This window comes from Athene cunicularia (genome assembly GCF_003259725.1).
Source record: "Athene cunicularia isolate RWA chromosome 3 unlocalized genomic scaffold, athCun1 chr3_part1, whole genome shotgun sequence".
In the NCBI taxonomy this organism is placed as follows: Eukaryota; Metazoa; Chordata; class Aves; order Strigiformes; family Strigidae; genus Athene; species Athene cunicularia.
In genome coordinates, this window is record NW_020799097.1 from 85202004 (window position 1) to 85222349 (window position 20346).

Here is a 20346-nt window from a genome sequence, read left to right on the forward strand (position 1 = left end):
CAGAATAGACTGTGGTGCATTAGCTCCCCCTCAGAGATTCAGTTGGGTTTTAATGAACAAGTTCTCTTGCAGCACAACATAAATCACATTTTTTGGAAAGTGGTAGAATTTACTGCCTTTCTTAATCTATTTAAGTTTACTGATTATTTAAGACTCTACCACCAGGTGTTGAGCCAGATGCTGGAACCCCTGGACCAGACTGTTTGGCCTGTATTTTTATCTAGGACAAACAAAATGATTACAAGTTGGGCCAACCTCAATGATTCCATGATTGTAAAAGGCCACACTGGTCTTAAAAGCTCTGACTCTGCAGGCATGCCTACTCCTTAGCTGCTGAACTCCAGCAACAGGCTCTGGCACAGAAGCCAAAACACTTTTGGCCTGTCCATGCAAATCTGGCTTGGACTTGAGAACTGCAGTGGGCAGGACACATAAGTGCAAACACATCAAGTTCTGCTGCCCCTACTTTGTGCAGGCTGCCTGCAAGCAAGCTCTGGTGAAGAAACAATAAAAGAATTCTAGCTCAGCACCTGCATTAATACACATTTCTGTCTCAGCACATCTAACTATTTCAGGGTTTCTTAATGAACATAACAGAAATGAAACTACAGGACTTAAGAGCAAGTGGCTGGAGGATCTACACATCCAAATTAAGCCTTTCTGCTTTAGCGATTACTGCAGACAGGCCTTATAGATGTATGCCTGGAAACCATTCTCATCACTGGGACCAATGCCTTTTTAAAAAACATTTTTTGAAGGCAAAACAACTGCCTGGTGCACTATCTGTGATGCAGTTTCTGGGAGATCCTCCCAAACATTTTTTGCAAATTTTAATAGCTTAACTCTTGGGCTCCTGAGTCTTATCTCCAGGCCACAGGCTCATGCAAGCACATCTCACCACACTGCCCACCTGTTTGCTACAAGATAGCAGTAGAGGTCTTTAAAGCTGTCTCTAGTTTTGCACACACTGGTACAGATGATTCTCTATCCTCTCTGTGGTGGTGTACAGTGTGTCTTCTGCCACCAAATTCCTGCATGCCTCCAGTTCCCTAAACACTTCCAGAACTCTAAACCCATCCAAAACTCTCCAGTCTGATAATCCTGATGCACTGATATTATTTGACAAGTATCTGAGGGACCACTCATAAACCAGAACCAGACACTCTCTTTGCAACATCTTCTATGACACTTAATTATTTTAAGTATAGCAAGTATTAAAAAGCAAGTTTTTATGAAGAAAGAACTTCCTCTTTTCCTTTGGATTGTGGAGATTCGACTACCTGAATATCACATACTGCTTTGGAAAGAAGTGAGTCTATCTGTTCAAACTAGATATTCCATTGTTTTGCTCTGCAGGTTTATTATTTATTGATTTACAATTTATTATTGATTACTCCAATGGTAAGTAAATCTGTTTTAAAGAACTTTCACAGCAACTGAAAAAAAAATTATGAGAAGAAAATAGATCTGTAATTTCAGAGGTCAGAGTAATGAGCATACTCCTACAGTCAACTGAAATCAAATAAAAATATGCAGCAAGCTGTATTTTGCCCTCTCTTACACTAAATACAAACACACAATGCAGATGATGCATGCAAGAACGTAGCACAACAATGGGAGAAGTATGATAAACAGTAATAGCTTCCTAGCACCTCGGAGCTGGGAATCAGCTCTGCATCTAGAGAAACCAGCCAAGCTGCGGAGGCATGAGAAGCCTATATGGCTCCAAGTGGAAGGTGAATATACAGTCCCATGCTGTTTGCAGTCACTAGATCACAAAAACAAAAGTGCGCAGGAGTGAGGAGGAACCAAAAGCACTACCAGGCAGTAGCAGGAGTACGTGCAGAACACAAGCAGAGCAGCCACACTATCCATGTTCCCGTCCAGCTTTACCCAGCCCTCTGTTAGCAGTGCACAAGAATGCTAACGAGAGACAAATGGCCCATTCTCTTCACTGAGATTCATTTGTAAATACTGGATGATCAGATAATAAATTTCAAGGAGTAAACCTAATGGGCAATACCGACTGTGCTGATTCCCTAGATGCAAAGTGGCCTGTCTCAATTAAAGAATAAAACAAAACATCAGACTTCCAAAAATACAAACTTTACACCATACTGCAAGTTCTGCACATTTCCTAAAGCAACATATCTCTACCCACCCCTCCCCCAAAGAAGAAAATTACAAAGAAAAGCTGATATTTTGGATAGGTAACAGTCATCAAACTGCTTTAGATTTGATCAAAGATGGAGACCCTAGCCAAAAGCTCTTAGTGAAAACAATAAATATATTTTCAGCCAGTCTTTTGAAGGACAAGCTGTAATAGTGTCACAGCAGTTTCGACAATACAAGTAGCTTTCTACGCACTGAGAAATAAAAACACAAAAAAAGGTATTTAACTGTCAATACAGCTGTGTAATATCTACTTGGACCTGGTTTCTTCACATCTTGACTCATTCACCTATGCTTGAAGATCGGGGCTGCACTTTTATGTTATCCTTATAATATTAGCTAGTTCTGGAAATAATCCCATTGAAATAAATCAGCATTTTTTTTTTTAAAGGATTGGATCACATGGCTAACAGTATACCAAAACTTTTTAGAAGCAGATATTCTCTGTCATATATGAGATATTATTTAACACAGAAAATTGAATTTAGATAAAATACACTGGTATCCTGTAGCATGTACTTTCAATCTAATTTTACCCACCTGAGCTTGATTGAACCTTGGTGGATGATGAAGTTGAAAGAGCCTTGTTTCCTGTTATAGGACGCTTGAGACAGTGCTCAATTTACTAATTGTGATATGATACTGAACACCATTGGGACAGTAAGAAATTAAGCAAAATATTAGAAGATGGCAAGGATTGGCAATGGTCTAAACTGCACATTAGGGACATAACTGTAGTTCATACTAGAACAACTTTATATCAAATGGAAACTCTCAATATAACTTTTGCTTGAGTGAAAAGATGTAATTCCACTAACCATCAGACAAAGTATCTTATCTCAAAAGCACCAGATGCTCCATTACGTAACTTTGAGAGACTCATTTAGATAAAAGTTGAAAAAAAAAAAAGACTGTCTGATTATAGTGTGCTTTTTATTCTATGCAGTTCTGTAAAGATAGGATGCAACTGTCATTAACAGAAATTGCAAATGGGCAGATCATGTCTTGGTGATCAATTTGGAGACGGGGCTCCACTATAGCAAGATTTTTGGGAAACTGGAAATGAATGAGATCATCGTGATGTAGTTTGAGATATACAGAAGTCCAGTACTTATTACATATTGGTTTTATGGGAGGACAATTTTGCTCACACAAATAAATAGAAGCTAATGTGTTCAAGGATATACTTTGAGGAAATGACCATTCCCTCTTCCCTGAGAGATACACATAAAAAGAAGCATGGGTTGCATTTGCTCTTGGCAGCATTCCAGAGCTTCCTGAATTTTGGGAATGTTTTGATTTGGATCTATATCCCCAGAAACAGAGATCAAGTAAAGAAGGAATAACCCCAGGATGAGTTTTATCACTCTCTAAGTGCGGCCTTAGAGCTGTGACTCCTCCACATGAGCCCCTTCAATATATTTGGGATGAGACTTGAGTAAAGAACCACGTGGATTACTTCCAACTGATTTTAGCCCTAACAGGCAATCAAAGGGTTGCTCCTCCAATATTCCCACAATCCTGAATTTTCCCCAAACTGCATTTTTAGATGTAGCTCTCAATACCTGAGATACCACATTCATCTCTCAACTTTTGTCATCTCGGAGTAGGAAGAAAAAGAGGTTAAGGGATTTTATCAGTCTTTTTATCACAGAAGACACGAAGAAGAGGAGGAGAAGGTGTTAGAGAAGAATTCTAACCACTGCTTTTGTCTCCTTTTTTTCTATGTTATGAGGAGGAGAGCCTCAACAACTAAATTGAAATCCCCAGTGTCTCTCAATCCAGTTCTGTCCTGTGCAGCAACATTCCAAGCGCTCCTGGAGCCGTCCCGATGCAAGCCTTCCTATAGCCAAGTCCAAAACACTAATCCATAAAAATATTGGCAAATCAAATATTTGCTCATCACTTTTTACGTAAAATTGACATATGCAAAAAGTGTATCTTTTGATTGACTGCAGTTTTTGGCTGTTTTTGTTGGTTTTTTTTTCCTAATAATTATAAGGTCCTTAATTTCAAAAAATTCAGAATCCAATATACTTTCACTGGAAGTATGCACTACATTATTTATATTTATAATAAAAAGCATAACTTTGTTTATCTACTGTATCTACAGATGCTTAATAAACCTTTTTTGAATAATTAATACTTGTAGCTCAACATCTCATAGTTACTTTGACTGCTGATTCAACTGAATTATTAACAGAATAAATTAATTGGACAACTTATTTCTTATTCTTCAAATTTAATTGATAATTCATAATTGCTACAACTTTCACATACTATAGGAGTCAATCCAAGAGAGCGAAGTACATTTTACATAATAACAATCATAATGAAAAAGAAGTCCATAGAGAGTTTATCATTCACGCACTGTCACACATCTCACCTTCTACACTATTTTGGTCCTCTTGAATATTTATTTAATGTCTTCAGTGCATCAAGTAAAGCCCTAACTCCTCAGCTAAAACGCATCACTGTTTCCAACCTGATAAAGCGTGTTGGGACAGTTTATCTGATTTCCTAATTACATTAAATTATGTACATACAATCAGCAGTTTCTAACTTATAACACCAAGAGAATAAGAGGAGGATGTAGAGGAAAGTGTCTGAAAAGGAAATACTGTTGTTTAGTAGTCCTGTCAGATACACAGCTGTCACACGGGACACTTTAGAAAGTGCTCCAAGGCACTGCTGAGAGTCAGCAAGAACAAATCATTGATCCTTTGCAACAGAGATGATTAGATAAACTTCTGCTATTCAAAACACTGCCCACACTCATTTCATGAAAGAAGCAAGGTCAAAAAATTCTACGCAGAAGACCAAGCCTTATTTACCAATAATATGTCTTCATAAATAAATACATAGGTGAAGACATCAGGTATTATTTTTCCCATCCCCCTCCTGATGAATTTTTAAGATGAAGCAAAATCAAACACCCTTCTGAAGTCTTGCTTTGTATTGGTGAAAGAAATCATACGAAGAATCCAACAGACATAAAAGTATGTTTTACAGCCCGTTTTTTGTTTGTTTGTTTGTTTGTTTGTTTTCCTTAAAAAAAAATTACATCTTACAGCCACTCTGCTTAAACTGGTCTTAATTTAAAACAATAAGAACAAACAACCCAGAAAATATATGTGGACTTAAGAGGCATATTAAAAAGAAAAATCCTCTGCCAGCAGCTTTTACACAGCTAACTAAGGGAGAAAACCATGTGTCTGCTTAGGAACTTTTCCTCGACATCAGCTGAGTCAAAATTTAAGTAGGACTTTTTGAGATAATGCTTTTAAGATGTCACAGGCAAGACAGAGTAAATGACTACCCATGTTGGATCTGGATATCGGGGTTTAAGAACCAAGACGACCAGAGCTTTTGCAACTACTTGATTAATCTTTCACACCTTCCATACCTGCAGGGAGGTGGCTGCTGGCTCGGGATGCTTGGGCAGAAAGTTGGGTCTGTCCCTGTTGCGTGACTGCTCACTGCCACCTGTCTCAAGCATCACCAGCCAGTGTCCTTGCTGCATCCCATGGCTTCCATCTCCTCACAGCTACCTGATGTCCAGGATCTCCCCCACGCCCGGGATCTTTCCTCCAGCCAGGAGCTTCACTTTCTTCTGTTTGGGTCCCCTTCTTTTATCCAAGACCACTTCTTTCCAGTATCCCTTCTTTTCTGGCACACGAAGACTCATTTTCCCCCCAATCTAGTTTCTGTGCATAAGCGCAAGGCATGAGCAGCCTCCTGACTGGTGGTTCTGTCTCATGTCTCTTCAGTAACTGGAGGGTTCCAGACATGCCACTTTAGTGCCTCGAGACATTGAACATTCAAATTTGGACACTAACCCCCACACATACACCCAGATACCTGCTACCTGTTAGTATTTATGATTTAAACTATTTTTTTGCCTACAGAGCATTTAATATTAGCCTGATTCCACTTACACTGAAGAAAATTGGATTAATTTTACTTGTTTCAATAATTTTCAGTAATTTTCCAATGGCTGATTATTTGTTGTACATAAAAGTATTTTTCTGAAGTGGTTCAACTAATCCATTACAGATGTTTGCCCACTGGATTCAATTATTCATGTGTGAAGAAAACTTTTCCAAAAATGTTCTTAGTATGAAGAGCTCCAGAAGTGTTTCTTGAGCTGATTAAAGCTTCTGTCTGTACAACAAACATCACGCTTAACAGAATTAAGGAGATAAATGCATTTGCTAGAACTACTGGAGGGAGTCATGGAACAAAAGAAATATATGACACTTTTTGTTAGTTGCTGCTCTATATTAGTATTATGAATTATAACACCTTTTACATAGCCTATTACTTTTATTTAAGTACATTAATAAGTTACCTGCTCAAGTAGTTAGAAACTAGAATAAAGCACCATGGCCACCTTGGTTGTTATTAGTTCAAACCACAGGCAAAATATCAATCAGTATATATACCTAATTTTAGGCATATTTGAGTGAATCCTTTTTCAGCCAAATATTTTATCATAAATGCATATATTTTGCTGAATAAAATTATAGACTTCAACATATCATTATCTTAAATATATACTTAATTAGGTTGCACAACTATGGCCTGAAGATGTTGCTTGGCTTGTTTGATGGTTTCAAGACTAACTTCTTAGTAGGTAAGAGCCTGGGAACTCTGGGAAAACACTTTTATTAGTTGCATCCGTTACCAAATGTATGTCAGTGAAGTGGAAGATGGGATTTGTACAGCTGATCACATAGGTCTCCTATATGAAATAAAACATTCAAAATGTCATTTAAAAAGTTATCTTCATAATTTTCCTCTTCTAGTACACCCTCTAAATCACATTTAGAAGGAAGAAAGGCACCACAAAGAACAAGAGACCATCTTTCCAGATGTCTTTCATCAAGCTGGTAAACATGTAAGACTTGTTAATATAGGTTTTGCACCATTTTATCAGTTTATAAAAATTTATCAGAAAGAAACTAGATTGATAGAAAGATTATTTCACTGATAAAATCTTACACAGCTTACTATATCTAAGAAAGTGGTACCTGTCTAAGGAAATGAAACTTGGCTGTTCATAACCCAGAACTTTCAAAGCGTTATGGAAATGGGCAATATTTGCCATATATTGATAACATCAGAAAAAGATGCATTCCTGACACAAAATCTAGATCTGTTCAAAGAAAAGATCAAACTATTTCACTATGAATTAAAAAACATCTAATTGTTGTAAAATCCTATTTTCATGGAGTCTAAATAGTATTTTTTATTTGCCCATGGGTTTTATTTCAGACTGAATCAGATAGCTGGCATAGATGATTTCAGCCAAAATGATTAGCGTTTTGGCAAACTTGCAACCTAACTGAAACATAGCTTTACTTGAAAAGTAATGATGTGCTATCAGACTTGCCTGTAATTTCGAAGCTAAGACTCTGGCAAGTATTAAAACTTTGACAGCAGTCACAAGGATATATGCAACTTTAAAGGTTATTCCCCAAGTAATACATGCAGCATATGAAAATCAGTCCTTGATGCAGAAAATTTACTTTTAAATAAAGTACTAGTATTGCTTCTTGTCAGTGCTGGCAAGTCAAGAAAATAGCAGCAAAACTCAGTAAGCCTCATGAGATTGATGTCTAGTGTCCAGCTTATAAATGTAGAGAAGAATTTTCCACAAAGATTGTAAAAACAAAGCTGACACCTTTCTACATGTAAGTCCTTGATGTTGTTTTCTAAGGAGCTGTTAAAAATAAATTACTATTCCAGCTTTAGACTCAGGCTCGCAAGCGAATAACAACTTTTTTTTTTTTTTTTTTTTTTTTTTTTTTAAATCCCCCTGCAAAGGGACAAAATAGCAATAAAATCCACTTATATCTACCCCAGTAACCTTGAATAAATATTCTCTGGTATGCTGAGCTGCTATATGTTAAATGCTCTGTACTACTATGTCACAAGAAGCCTTTCTACATCTTTAGGTCCCTAGCAAGCAAGTGGTAGGAAGGCTCTGGAACTATAGCCCAGGGCGAAATACTGTGGAGACCTGGTGCATCTCTAGTGCAACTGCCACACCAGCAAAGCAGGTAGGTGCTCCTATATGAACTATGCAGTGTACTGGCCTGAATGGATGCAAAGGTTCAGTACAGAGGAAGCAATAAACATGCATGTAGGAAGTATAGGGGAAGACATGTGAAAAGATAAGACAATCATGCACAGTTAAAATCTTGAGGTTTTAATTGCATTTAGGTATTGTTAGATGCAAGACTGGATGCACTCACATCATTTACACTGGAACTGTGCTGCTGAATAATGAGACATTGCTAGCTACAAATGACTGACTCATACTGGATGTTTGAGTGAGAAGACAACTGCTGTGCTTGACAGGCCAAAGTACCATATGTTTTTAGAAGAGAAGAGACCTACTTTATTCTGTGATTTGCTGTTCAGATCTAGTAATACTGGCCAAAGTGGTTTTTTGGTTCAATATCCACAGTTCAGTTGCTCAAAAAGTCAGATGAGCTTTTAAAGGGACCATATGTGACTAATCAATAGCTCAGTCTGCCTTTTCACCATCCTTTCCTGGCAGATAAACCATGATGTAACAAGAAACATGCAGTGACAACTGCAGCGAGTTCCCTGCCTCCTGCTGCAAAACTGCACAAGTCCTACCCTGCTACCGTGGGCAGTGCCAAGTGCAAGGGCCCGGGTCTGGACGGGCCTGGAACTATCTGCTCCACTATTTCCCAGTTAAACTCACTCCTCACACACATTTAGGCTGCTTTGAGACAAGAGGGAATTGATCCCTCAGTTGCAGCTACACTGGGACTCTGATAATGAGAACACATGGAAGATGTGTTGCCCCAGTGAGGGCTTGGCTCACCGTGGACTTTAAGATTAGGTCCCATGAATGAGTAAAGTATGTTCCTTGAGGAAAGCACCCAGAATAAAGTGACAGAGTTCTGTGCTTATTTTACCACTTATGTGAAAAGTTCAAGACAGATTATTATTTTAAGGACTGCATATCAGATATCTTTGACAGCTGCCCTGATTTATTAACCTGTAATGCTGGGGTAAGGAAATTGGATACTCATATCTGATGTCAACCAGAGCCAAGTATCTAATTCCCTTAGGCTCTTCTGAAACACCAGCGTACATTTCTCAACTAATTGAAAGCAAATTCTCTTTAACTGCAGTTCAGAGATTTCTTTTTGCTCTGTAGAAATATTCTGAGTTACATCTTATCACTACATATAAAAATACACTGTTATATGACAATAAGATGGAAAAAAATGTCTGAATGTATGCAGAAAAGAGTGTGATAAAATTAACAGTGAGGAATCACATTTGAAACACTGGCCCACAAAGAACTGGCATCAAAGTTTAATGTAGGTATGTCACAAGAGTTAAAATTTACTTCAGTATGAGAAGACCAAACCTATATGGAATTGTAGCATCTGTGATGAATATAATAAACACTATGATTAAATATAAGAATATAATAATTTATTGTTTTTGTGAGTACTTGAAATCCCAACTAGAAGAGGCTTCGATGCTAAACTATTTATAAGTTAAACAGTTCTGTGAAGTTATAACATACATGTTTCTGATTTTGTTATGACATACAGTTTAGCTCATGAGGCACAGACAATGCATAATCATTTAATTACTAAATTGTCCAAAAGCTGAAATGATATGTTCTTACATTAAGCAAAAATACAACATCCTCTTGGCCAAGACTTTCTTTGGTTTGTTAACAACATCCTGTTTTCTACCAGTCTTCCAGATTACTTTGTAAACATTCAAAAAGTTACCTTTTAAATAAATGAATACACATAGGAATGGCAAAAAAAATGTATTTATTCACTCTTTCTTTACTAAAAAGGTTGATTTGTTTTATTCAGACTTTCACTCTTAGCTCAAAACAAACCTTAAAAACTTCAACACAACAAACACACACCTTCTTTTCACATTAGACTCTGTTCAAAATTATTTATGTGTATTTGAGATTCTATTTAAAAAGTAAGCTTTTTTACTTCAATTAGTAACTACTTAGAACTGCTTCTGTTTCCCCTGTGTTGCGCATTTCAGTTACTGAGATCTAAGACACAGGTCCCACTCTCTAAGTGTGACCAACAGCAACCTCACACAGCCAGTGGTATGTAGCAAAAATGAACATGACAGCCATTAATAATCCTGAGACTGTTGTGAAAATAAAAAAGCTACAGATACCTACAGGAAGGCAAGTAAACTGCATTACTGATGAATTACTTCTTCAAAATGGTTGCAGACTGTAGAGAGTCCTCAGCACTGGAGAGGCCTTAGCGTACATCCTTCGACTCTTATGTTTATGAGGAACCAAAATATGGAATTCTCTCTAATACGTACAACCCCCAAAATTCTTATACTATTTGCCTTTCTCTAGCCATCAATCCCTCCCTCCCCAAGGGTGGCGTCTGTTTCAGGAAAATACACGCTATCCATGTGGACGTCTTTCCAAATTTTGCTTTTCTTTATTTAAATAGCAGATGAGAGGGACATTACCACAAAGTTTTCATAGTGGTTTGTCTTCCAACAGATTTGCTCACTTTTTTTTTTTTTTTTTAAATAAACTAGAACTTACAATCTTCAAACAACAAAATCATCACAAAAATCAATAAAGGCCATAAAATTTTTTAAGTTTTAAAAATTTAACCCAAAGCATAACTCTTGAGGATAGCTATTCCAATGAAAAGAAGTAAAATTTATAGTAATATACTTCTGCCAACACAGAAGAGTCATCAAAACCGTGGAATCACAGTTTTTGATGCTGGCACTTTCACCAGCAAATTATCAGAAAAAGGAAGATATCCATCTCCACTTGCTGGCCTCAAAAACATTACTTACTTTCCTCATTATACCCTCAAAGGATATAGAATTACTTTTTCAATTCGATTACCTGTCCCAGTGATCTCCAGTCTAGGCTGGCACTTCCAATGTACACGTGCTGTTTATCAACAATCCAGAAAGATGACTGAAGCCGACCTTCATTATATGCTGACATGTTCATATATAGCACTTCAGCACCTAGAGATTTAAGGATAGAATAATAAATAAAATTGTTTAAAATAACATAATTTATGTTACTAAAAAAAGAAACAACTTCGCATTTTAGGGTCTCAGCTTCCAAAAGCATCGAGGGATGTAATTAAACAGGTTTAAAATCAATGATAAACAGTTACTGTCGCACTATTTAAGACCTTTAAATAACATATATTCCAGAAAAGCAGGTATAGGGAAATTCCCATGCATTATACTGTTTACTTAATGTTCTTCCATTTTAAAAACCAAATAAGTGCTTTTTCTTTTTCCAGCACTGTATGTTCCTAAAACTAGTTTATTTTTAAAGGTCTATTCTGGAACTCAAACCTGATACATATTATAACAATGACCTTTAAAATGTGAACCCAATTACAACCCCTTCCTGAAAAGCAGACTCTGCTCCTTTGCCTTGTGCAGGGATTCAAGCAGGTAGCCTGTGGTGGGCTGTCGCAGGGAAAAGACCCTGACAAGAGAAACGTGGGTGGATAATTAAGGAGTGAGGAAGTAAGCAAAGGCCTAAAGCATGCTGAAACTGCTCTTAATCCTGCTAATCTGAGACATTCAACCTACCACTTTGCACAGTTTTAATAAGGATTGTAAACCATCGAAATCAAAGGAGCTACTTGTCAAGTAAAAGCATGCAGGCTCCGTCACATCAGTAGGAATGTCTGAATTGGACCAATCAGTACGTTTGCAGAACTAAATACAGAATATATTTAATATTAGGTGAGTTTAAGGGATTTCTCACATCATTATTGTTCTTTCAGAGCTCCAGTGTTTGTAAGATTAGGTGATTAATCTGAATTAATCACTGCCAAAGGTAATCTAAAGTAACCCACTCATTTTCACATTTTAGTCATGACAGTAACTGGGGAAGAGGAGCGATGCAAACAGCAGCCTGGAGGGCAGTAACGGTGCCAGCCATCTTCCATTAAACATTCATGGGATCTTCAGTACCGTGAATTCTAGTAACAGTTGGATATGAATCACAACTTCAAAAGAATTCCAGGATACCTGAAGAACTAAAATATATTTCTTTTCACCTAACTTTCAATTTCTGATCTCCTAAGAAGCACTCGACTCACAATTTTAGGCAACAGTTACCAGTGTTAAATATTTCTTTTTTATCATGAAAACTGTAATTCTCACTTTAACGAATGATTCTAGAAGTTCAGACATCGAGAAGAAAATTCAGGTAAGGTGCCACTTTTCATGAAGCACCAAACATGCAATATCGGGTTTTGAGCAAGTTACAGAATTTGGCTCATTGTGCAATTACATCTGCGGCAACCCAGTTACCTTTCCAACTTTTTCTATGCTTAGAAACAAAGGTATTTTCCAATTTTCCTTGGGACATGTTGCTGCTTTCAATCCATGCGTTAATGAGTAGAACTGTGCTAATTAATGAGATAATGTGCATGAAATGGAAAAGAAATCAGAAAACACTATAGCAGGTGTTAAACAGTTTAAATTGTTTTCTGATGAATAAACAAAACAAAAGAAACTTCTACTACCTAAGGAAAACAATCCTGTAAGGTGCTAAACTTCTAGCTGCTTATCCGAAAACTGCATTTAAAATCATTTGACATAGCAATTTGCCATGATCATATTTTCTTTCCATACATCCAATTTGCAACATTAAACAGCAGAATGAATTTAACACCCACAACACACCTACATCAAATAGGTTAGAAATGAAAAGTTAGCATTTTTGTATAGGAAAGGCAAAACAGTCAGAAGCAACAATGAGCTTCCTTCTCGTAATCAAGAGCCTACAAAACCCACAGTTTAAAAACATTTTTGGAATCTCCAATGCCAAACAAATATGCTAATTGTTGAAGTTACAACAGAAGGCTATTTAACCAGCAATAGTAAAATTAAAACCAGCAGACATCGAAAGTAACCTAACACTAAATTCAAAAGTTGTTAAACACCAGGATTTGTGGGTGTGGGCAATTTAGACATGGTCATAAGCAGTAGGATAAGACTATCACTCTAAAACATAATCTAGGCTTCAATTACCAAAATAGCAAATATAGCAGTGCAGGAGATACTGCTATCATACATACCATTAAAATCAAAACCTGGAACCCAATTTCTTTTTCTTCTGGAAACAGACATCTCATAAGGCTGAGGAAACAGTATCTCCAAGTTAATTAAAAAAAAGTCATGTGTTGCAAACAGCAGCTGCTGTGCAGCCTATTAATGAGCCCTTAACTTTTGATGAAAGGAAACATGCATCAGTATTGATAATTGCCTCTGCTCCAGAAGCCCTTAAGATGCTTTGTTAAAATAGGCTTATCAGGCCTTCAGCACAATCCATCATCCCTAGCATGGTTTAGGTCCCATGAGGAAATTAAATTGGACTGATCAATATGTGAAGCCATAACAGAACTCTTTATCATTCTGCAGTCTCAATTACACAAAGCTGTGGGTCTACTGAGTTCAACCGTAAGGCACAATTTGTAGGCTTGATTGCTAATACAGATGCCAGATTCTTAAAAAATAAATCTATCAATTTTGTTTCACTGAAGATTAAACTGCAGGGTGAGATCTTGGAGAAAACCAGTGCTGTCACTTAAAACTCAAGTGGATTTGCCTGTCCCATAAAAGCGTGCATTCTAAAGGCTGAGCCAGATTGCCCTCTTTCTGAAGGAAAAAAAGACCACTGTAGGGAGCAAAGCATGATTTAAATAACAGACATTTCTCTGAGTACTTTTTCTTCTATGTAGGAGGTTTTGAACTCTGTATACGGGAGATGACTGATGCAGTCGGGGATGCACAGAGGGGACCCTGTTGTTGAAAGCCTGGACCTTCTCCATGTGATGAGAACACAGCCCCTGGGAGGTGCCAGGCTGCCACTTAACCTCTTGCTTTGTCTCATAATGGAGGAAGAAAACAGAAAACATTAGTAATATTGCAAAAAGACTGTCTTTTCATCCATTTTCAAAATAAATTCAATTCTCAATATCTTCTCTCAGATACTCCACTAACAATGTCATGAAAGCTACAGGGCAAGCTTGGCTTCAAGAACAGGAGCTTAAGGCTAGGACCTTTTCTATATATTTGAATCAAAACAGTAATCTGTTAGCAGGAGACTTTAATCAAGAGCTCATCACATATATGGTCTATCATGAAAAACTGTATGTCATTGAGAAGTGTACCTTGGCACACCTGTGTTGCAGCATGTGCTAGCTGTGGACTTTACTGCTGCTCAAGCAAGGTCACCAGTCAGCTACACAAACTGGGAGAGACTCTTCTTCATGGGAGACTGCAGGAGGCTGGGGTTCACGGGGCTGCCATTCGGCCTCCAGATTCAGGTTTATGCAATAGTGGAGAACGTGCACAGGGAGGCTTTGGACCCAACACCTGTGAGCAGTCCAGGATACTATCATGTTGCTGGTATAGAGACAACATCACTGAGCCAAATCGCCTTTTTGGTGGATAGGGTAAATCATTTTTGTAAAGAAGATCCAGAAAGAGCAACTGTTTAGGCAGTTATTATCACAGCTGCCTTGAAAGCAGAAGGGGTTGTTAGGCGTTGGAATGGGCTGCCCAGGGAGGTGGTGGAGTCCCCATCCCTGGAGGTGTTTAAGAGTCGGGTCGACATAGCGCTGAGGGATATGGTGTAGTTGGGAACTGTCAGTGTTAGGTTAATGGTTGGACTGGATGATCTTCAAGGTCTTTTCCAACCTAGACGATTCTGTGATTCTGTGAAAGCAAACATGCAAATTCTGCCTGCAACAGTTTCTAACAGCACCAGTTCCAGGCTAAACTCACTCTGGAGTTAGCAAACATTAACGCCCAAGAAACAGAAGCTGCATTTGCTTGTACAACGGCTAAAATTGGCCTTCTGTCTTCACAACTTTCTTACTTTCATGATAGTGTTTTTAAAACCAGAGAGAAGTACTGAGAGAATAGGCAAACAGAGACATCTGGGAAGTTGTAGCAACAGTGACAGGTGATTCACAACAGGCAGAGCAAGAATGAGAAAAGCACCAAAAGCCCTGACTTCATTAGCCCTGACAGTAGGAGAGAGCACTGCAGCAGAAAGAGGGTGGAGAGAAATGGATGTGATCTGATGGCATGTGTCGGGACGGTGCATCTTGCAGAGCTCCAGGAGAAAGGGTCATGGAGCCAGGCTGGGCTCTGCTACCTCCTGCTAGGAACAGGAGGTTTGTAAAGGTGGATGAGATAAACTGGGGCTTTTGAATGACTCTCTTTCCTCACTTTGAGGAAACAGCTTGTCAAGTGCAGGCTGCATAGGCACAGCCGAGGATGGAAGGGGAAGCATGTTGTGGCAGGGGGAGGTACACAGGGATGGCAAAGGAGAAGGGACAGCAGATACAAGGAAGCGCTAGTATATGAAATGTGTTTGGCCAGTGAAAGCAACACTGCTTACAGCTCTCTTGTATATTTGCAGTTTGAACTTGACAGATGCTCCTGTACCACATCCAACACACTGTGCATCTTCCAGCCACTGCTCCCGATGTCACCATCAAGCTGGCCACAGTAGAATCAGCCGCCCTTCTCTCTTTACCCCATTCTTGCTGTCCCTTCAGTCTCTTCAGCAGCATGTTCATATGTTATCACAGCACTTTTTTCCATCTCCTAATTCTGTGTATTCCCAAGCAAATACTCCAAGCAAGGAGGCCTTTAAAAAGGAGTCTGAGAATGTGAGCTGTGACCTCTTTGTTTCATCCCACTGCTGAGTCAATTGGCACACAAAGATACATGTTTTGATCTGTACCTTTAGAAAGGTGGCCTCAAGCCAGACTCAAGAGCAGACTTAACTAGTCTGTGCCATGAACTCTAACGCTCAGAAGTGCATGTATACCTGAGCACATCTGGTGCTCAAGCCACCTGCACACCACCTTGCACAGCCTCTCTCACATGGGGCTATCACATGGATGGGAGGCAGCACGTGCAGCACTTGCCACCGTGCCATAGACCTGCTGTATTCTTTCACCTAAACTGAGTTTTCAGATGCAGTTAATCCTCATGTGCTATGTCAGATCAACAAAAGATCCTTTATTACCTCTAGGATGCAAACTTAATTTTAAAACTATAATTTGCTTACTAGAATACGGATATGTACACATATATAGAAAATTAATATCTCCTTCCCTACATTTTGCAACAGAACCTTTCATTGTATTTATTTGCTTTTAATTACAAGACTAAGCACAAAGTATGCCCATGAATAAAAATAACTTTTAGTCTGCTGAGACAAAAATCCAGAGTTTTCCATGCCCTGCTCACAAGCGGTGGAGTAGCTGTCTCATATTGAGCAGACACAAGTGACCCAGGCAGATCATCATCTCCCCAGGAATTTTCATGCTTTTTTCTCGACTGATTGCAAAAAGTCTGGAGTTGTTCCAGAAGCCCCATTAGCATGACCTGTCAGCACTCAGAGGAGGATAAGCACAAAAGCAGAAGAATACACAACTCGACAACAAAGTTATTTTTACTATGTCTCTGAATGATTAAAAGACAAACTAGACTATTTACTATTTCTGTGCTCTTTATAGAATATTTGATCTGAAATACAAAGTCTGACTGGTCCCAGAAGCACTGATTCAGGCTTATTATAAGAGAGAACACTCAAGGACTTTTAGGGAAATCTCTGACGGTAATACCGTAACTTTGAATCAGCTGTTGTGTTTATATTGCCCTCTGCTCCTCACACATCACCCCCTTTCCTTCTTAAAAACTGCCAGGACTGAATGTGACCCACTCTGGGATTATGTGCTATTTGCCAGTCCAAGCCCATAGTAATTGTAAAAAACAAACAAACAAACAAACAAATAAACAAACAAACGTACACTAAAAGCTTTGCTGCCTTTTCTTTAGGAATTCCATATACAACTGCCGCACAAAAATGAAATAATACAAAGTACATTCTAGTACAAGTCCAAGCAATTGCTCGAAAACCTTCTCAATATACAACTGTTGACACCACTTGGGCCTGCCTTAAACTGTAATACCAAACTATCTGCACGACATACTTCCTGAATGAAATTCCCACTCACTCCTAATGTACAATCAGCCATAAACTATGGGCACATGCAGCTTCTCACAAGAACACCTGCCCCCAAAGTTAATGCTGCCTGTAGTAAAATGAGACTGTTTCTGATGGAGATATTTTCATTAAAAATTGCTGTGATGATTACTGCTTTATTTTACACCATCTGAGGTAACTGATAGAAAAATAATTTTGAGGAAATCAGTGCACAAGGGAGAGGAATCTCTGACTGTAGCTCCATGGCCCCTCTGGTCTGTCTTTGGAGAGACATGGGTGCCTGCAGCACCCACCAGAATCGCAATGGACGGGCTCACACACGGAGGGCCGCAGCATGGGTAGATCAGGGAAAACGCACAGAAAACACTCTCTGCCCCCTGTGTGCTGCCACTGCTCACCTCCACTGGCATATTCCCCAGCCAGCTCACGTGCCAACGCCTGGCTGGAGCTTGGAAGAAAGGCTGCTATGAGCGAGCTTCTCTGAGCAGACAGGCTGCAGTCAAACATCTCCCTGTGGAGTTGCAGGTGAGAGAAGAGAGGTCTCTGTCAGTGCCGGCTGACTTCCCAGCCCCCTCTCCAGGCACTGAGCCAGCTTCTCACCTGGTTCCCTTCCCTCCCCAGAAGACTGACACACTGTCAGGCCCTGTCCTGCATGATCAGGGAGGACAAATATCCTCTACACTCACCATTGTTTTTTTTGCTTTGTTTTTAAGTCATTTAGTGGATTGAAATAATTTCTGTGAGCCAGCACAGCCCCAGAAGCTGCTCTATCCATGCAGTTGAAGAAGCCAAGAGCTGAGTGCAGGGACTGAAGGGATCAGGAAGAAAAAGAAATAGGGAGAAATGAGGGTTACAGAACTCATCTCTTCAACTGAAAAAAAGTATTACAGAATTATAACTCACATGATTAAAAAAAAAAACCAAAAAAAACCACAAACCCCCCACTAATAGTGACACAAACAAATTTAATTTTCAGCAACCCTTCTCCTTCCCTCCGCAACCTCTTTAGCTGTGCCCAAGTAGATTTTTGGGGTCCAAGGAATGAACTGGATGGGAAAATCGGTCCAGGTTAAAAATAAATAAAAGTAAAATTGTTGTTTCAAACAAACCCATTCACTAGTCCAGCTCACCATGTGGCAATACACAATTTTTCCAACATAGCTGAAGGCACAGTGCAAGCAAGGGAATGAGTGGCTTGTGGCTGAGTGCCACAAGATGCAGGAACTGCTTATGCCAGTGCTGCTACTTAAAAGTAGGTCCACATAATCATAGTCTCTGTTCCTCTCAAATTCCAGGTAGAAAGTCCCAGTAGTTGTTTGCCTTTTATCTTGTATAACCATTTGCCTCGTGAAAACAAAGCAGATCGTAGGGCAATGCTGGCATTTGCTTGGGATGACATTTCCCTCATGCTTACACAAGGGACCACAGCGACACAGAAGATCCAGAAAAGTCCTGTCAGGGGATCCTCGTGTGTGCAGAGTTTGCTGACTGGATGTAGGATGGCAGATTCTTGAAAACAAAGGGAAGGTCAGAATTAATTTCTTCTAATTACTTGTTTAACTCCAATACCATCTTGGGATCTAGTTAGTTCCCAAGGTAATGTTTGTCTCAATAAGCCCTTACAGTGGCTTTGAAGGTGTCAAATGTTCCCTGTGTTGCTAGTCCAAGTAGTCAAAATAATGATTTCTCAGCAAAGTACCCAGATGTAGACAGAGTTCAGTGCAGGAGTGTTACAGCTCTCACCCACATGAACGCATTTTGCGCTGCTTGTTGGGCTCTTTTTAATTTATGTAGCAGAAAAAACGGATGTATAATGAAAATGCTTCCCGTCCCGTACCACAAGAGATTTGAAAGAGAGGCCTGACAGTATTTCTTTGTAATACTTACCCACCCAGCTACACATTCTTTCTGATTCACTGACAAAAAGCCAAAGGTTCATCTTAACTGCAGGGTGGGCAAACCAAGACAAATACAACAGCATAGCAATAAAAGGTCTCCTCTTTACCCACAGAATAGATAGAGCACAGGAACACTCTACTTGAGCTTCCTTGCAAATAGCAGGTAGCTCAGTTGATTAATCACACGTGGGCATGATTAATTAACCTATGCACAGAATTTTAGACTGTACACAAGGAAGAAACTCATACAACTACGGACCTCTGGTCCTTCCAAAGATGGAAATCCAGTTTCCAGAGCAACGCCATGGCTTTCTCATTTTCACCAAGAAAGAGGGTTTCCACAAATCACTGACATTCCATAAGGAAAACCACAAAATGCAGTGCAGCCCATGTTAAAAAAAAAACAGCATTCAGAAACAAGATTTGAAGCCTGATACCTATTTCCCCAATGCACAGGATATAACAACATGATTTTTAAAAGTTAATTAACCTTGTTAATCCCATGGGTTTTTTTTATTTGTGCTGTAATAGTTCTTTCCTTTCTTCCCACTTCTTTTTCTTAAACTCTGTGGTGTGTACTTAACTTTTTATTTAAGATTTTTAATTGTTACTAAAGAATATCACATTCTACAGTTTCCACTGGAAAACACCTATTCTATTCTTAATAAAGACATATCCATGTCACCATGTCCTTAGGAGGCACATACTGCCACCCAGTAGATATTTGATAAGCAAGTACCCCACAAAAGCAAGCTGCATTTGAACACTACAGTAATGAACACTACAATTCATTACACGGAACAAGTCAGGAAAGGACGTACTTCAACTTTATTCTTTCCCACCTGGATTTGAACTATGAAGTCAGTGATTTCTGCACTGTATTTGCCACAGAAACCCTTACTGTTTAGGACAAAGTTTAGGACTCACATTTTAGACTACCTTTACAAATAAAAAAAAAAATGGAGTCTGTGCACAAGAATTTAGTGTAACTCAGATCCAAACAGCTTTTCCTTTCCCTCTAATAGTTTTATTGGAAGTAGCTAACATTTCATGCCTCTTTTAACAGGTTTTGATGCCCGATGCAGCAAACATGGCAGAGGTCCTCATTTTACACTGACTTGACTCTGACATCAGTATTTTTCAATCAGATTTTTACTTCTGAGTTATTTAAGGTATTTCATATCAATAGCCATA

At 38.9% G+C, this 20346-nt stretch overlaps 1 protein-coding gene across 2 annotated transcripts in view; it reads right to left on the reverse strand.

The window, feature by feature from the left end:
- The window catches only part of PLD5 (phospholipase D family member 5), a 189878-nt gene that overhangs the window by 26619 nt on the left and 142913 nt on the right, over nt 1–20346 (reverse strand). For both annotated transcript variants that reach the window (XM_026845515.1, XM_026845516.1), the window contains exon 5: nt 11090–11217. In XM_026845515.1, coding sequence (XP_026701316.1) covers nt 11090–11217 — 128 coding nt within the window. The remainder of the gene's footprint in view (nt 1–11089; nt 11218–20346) is intronic.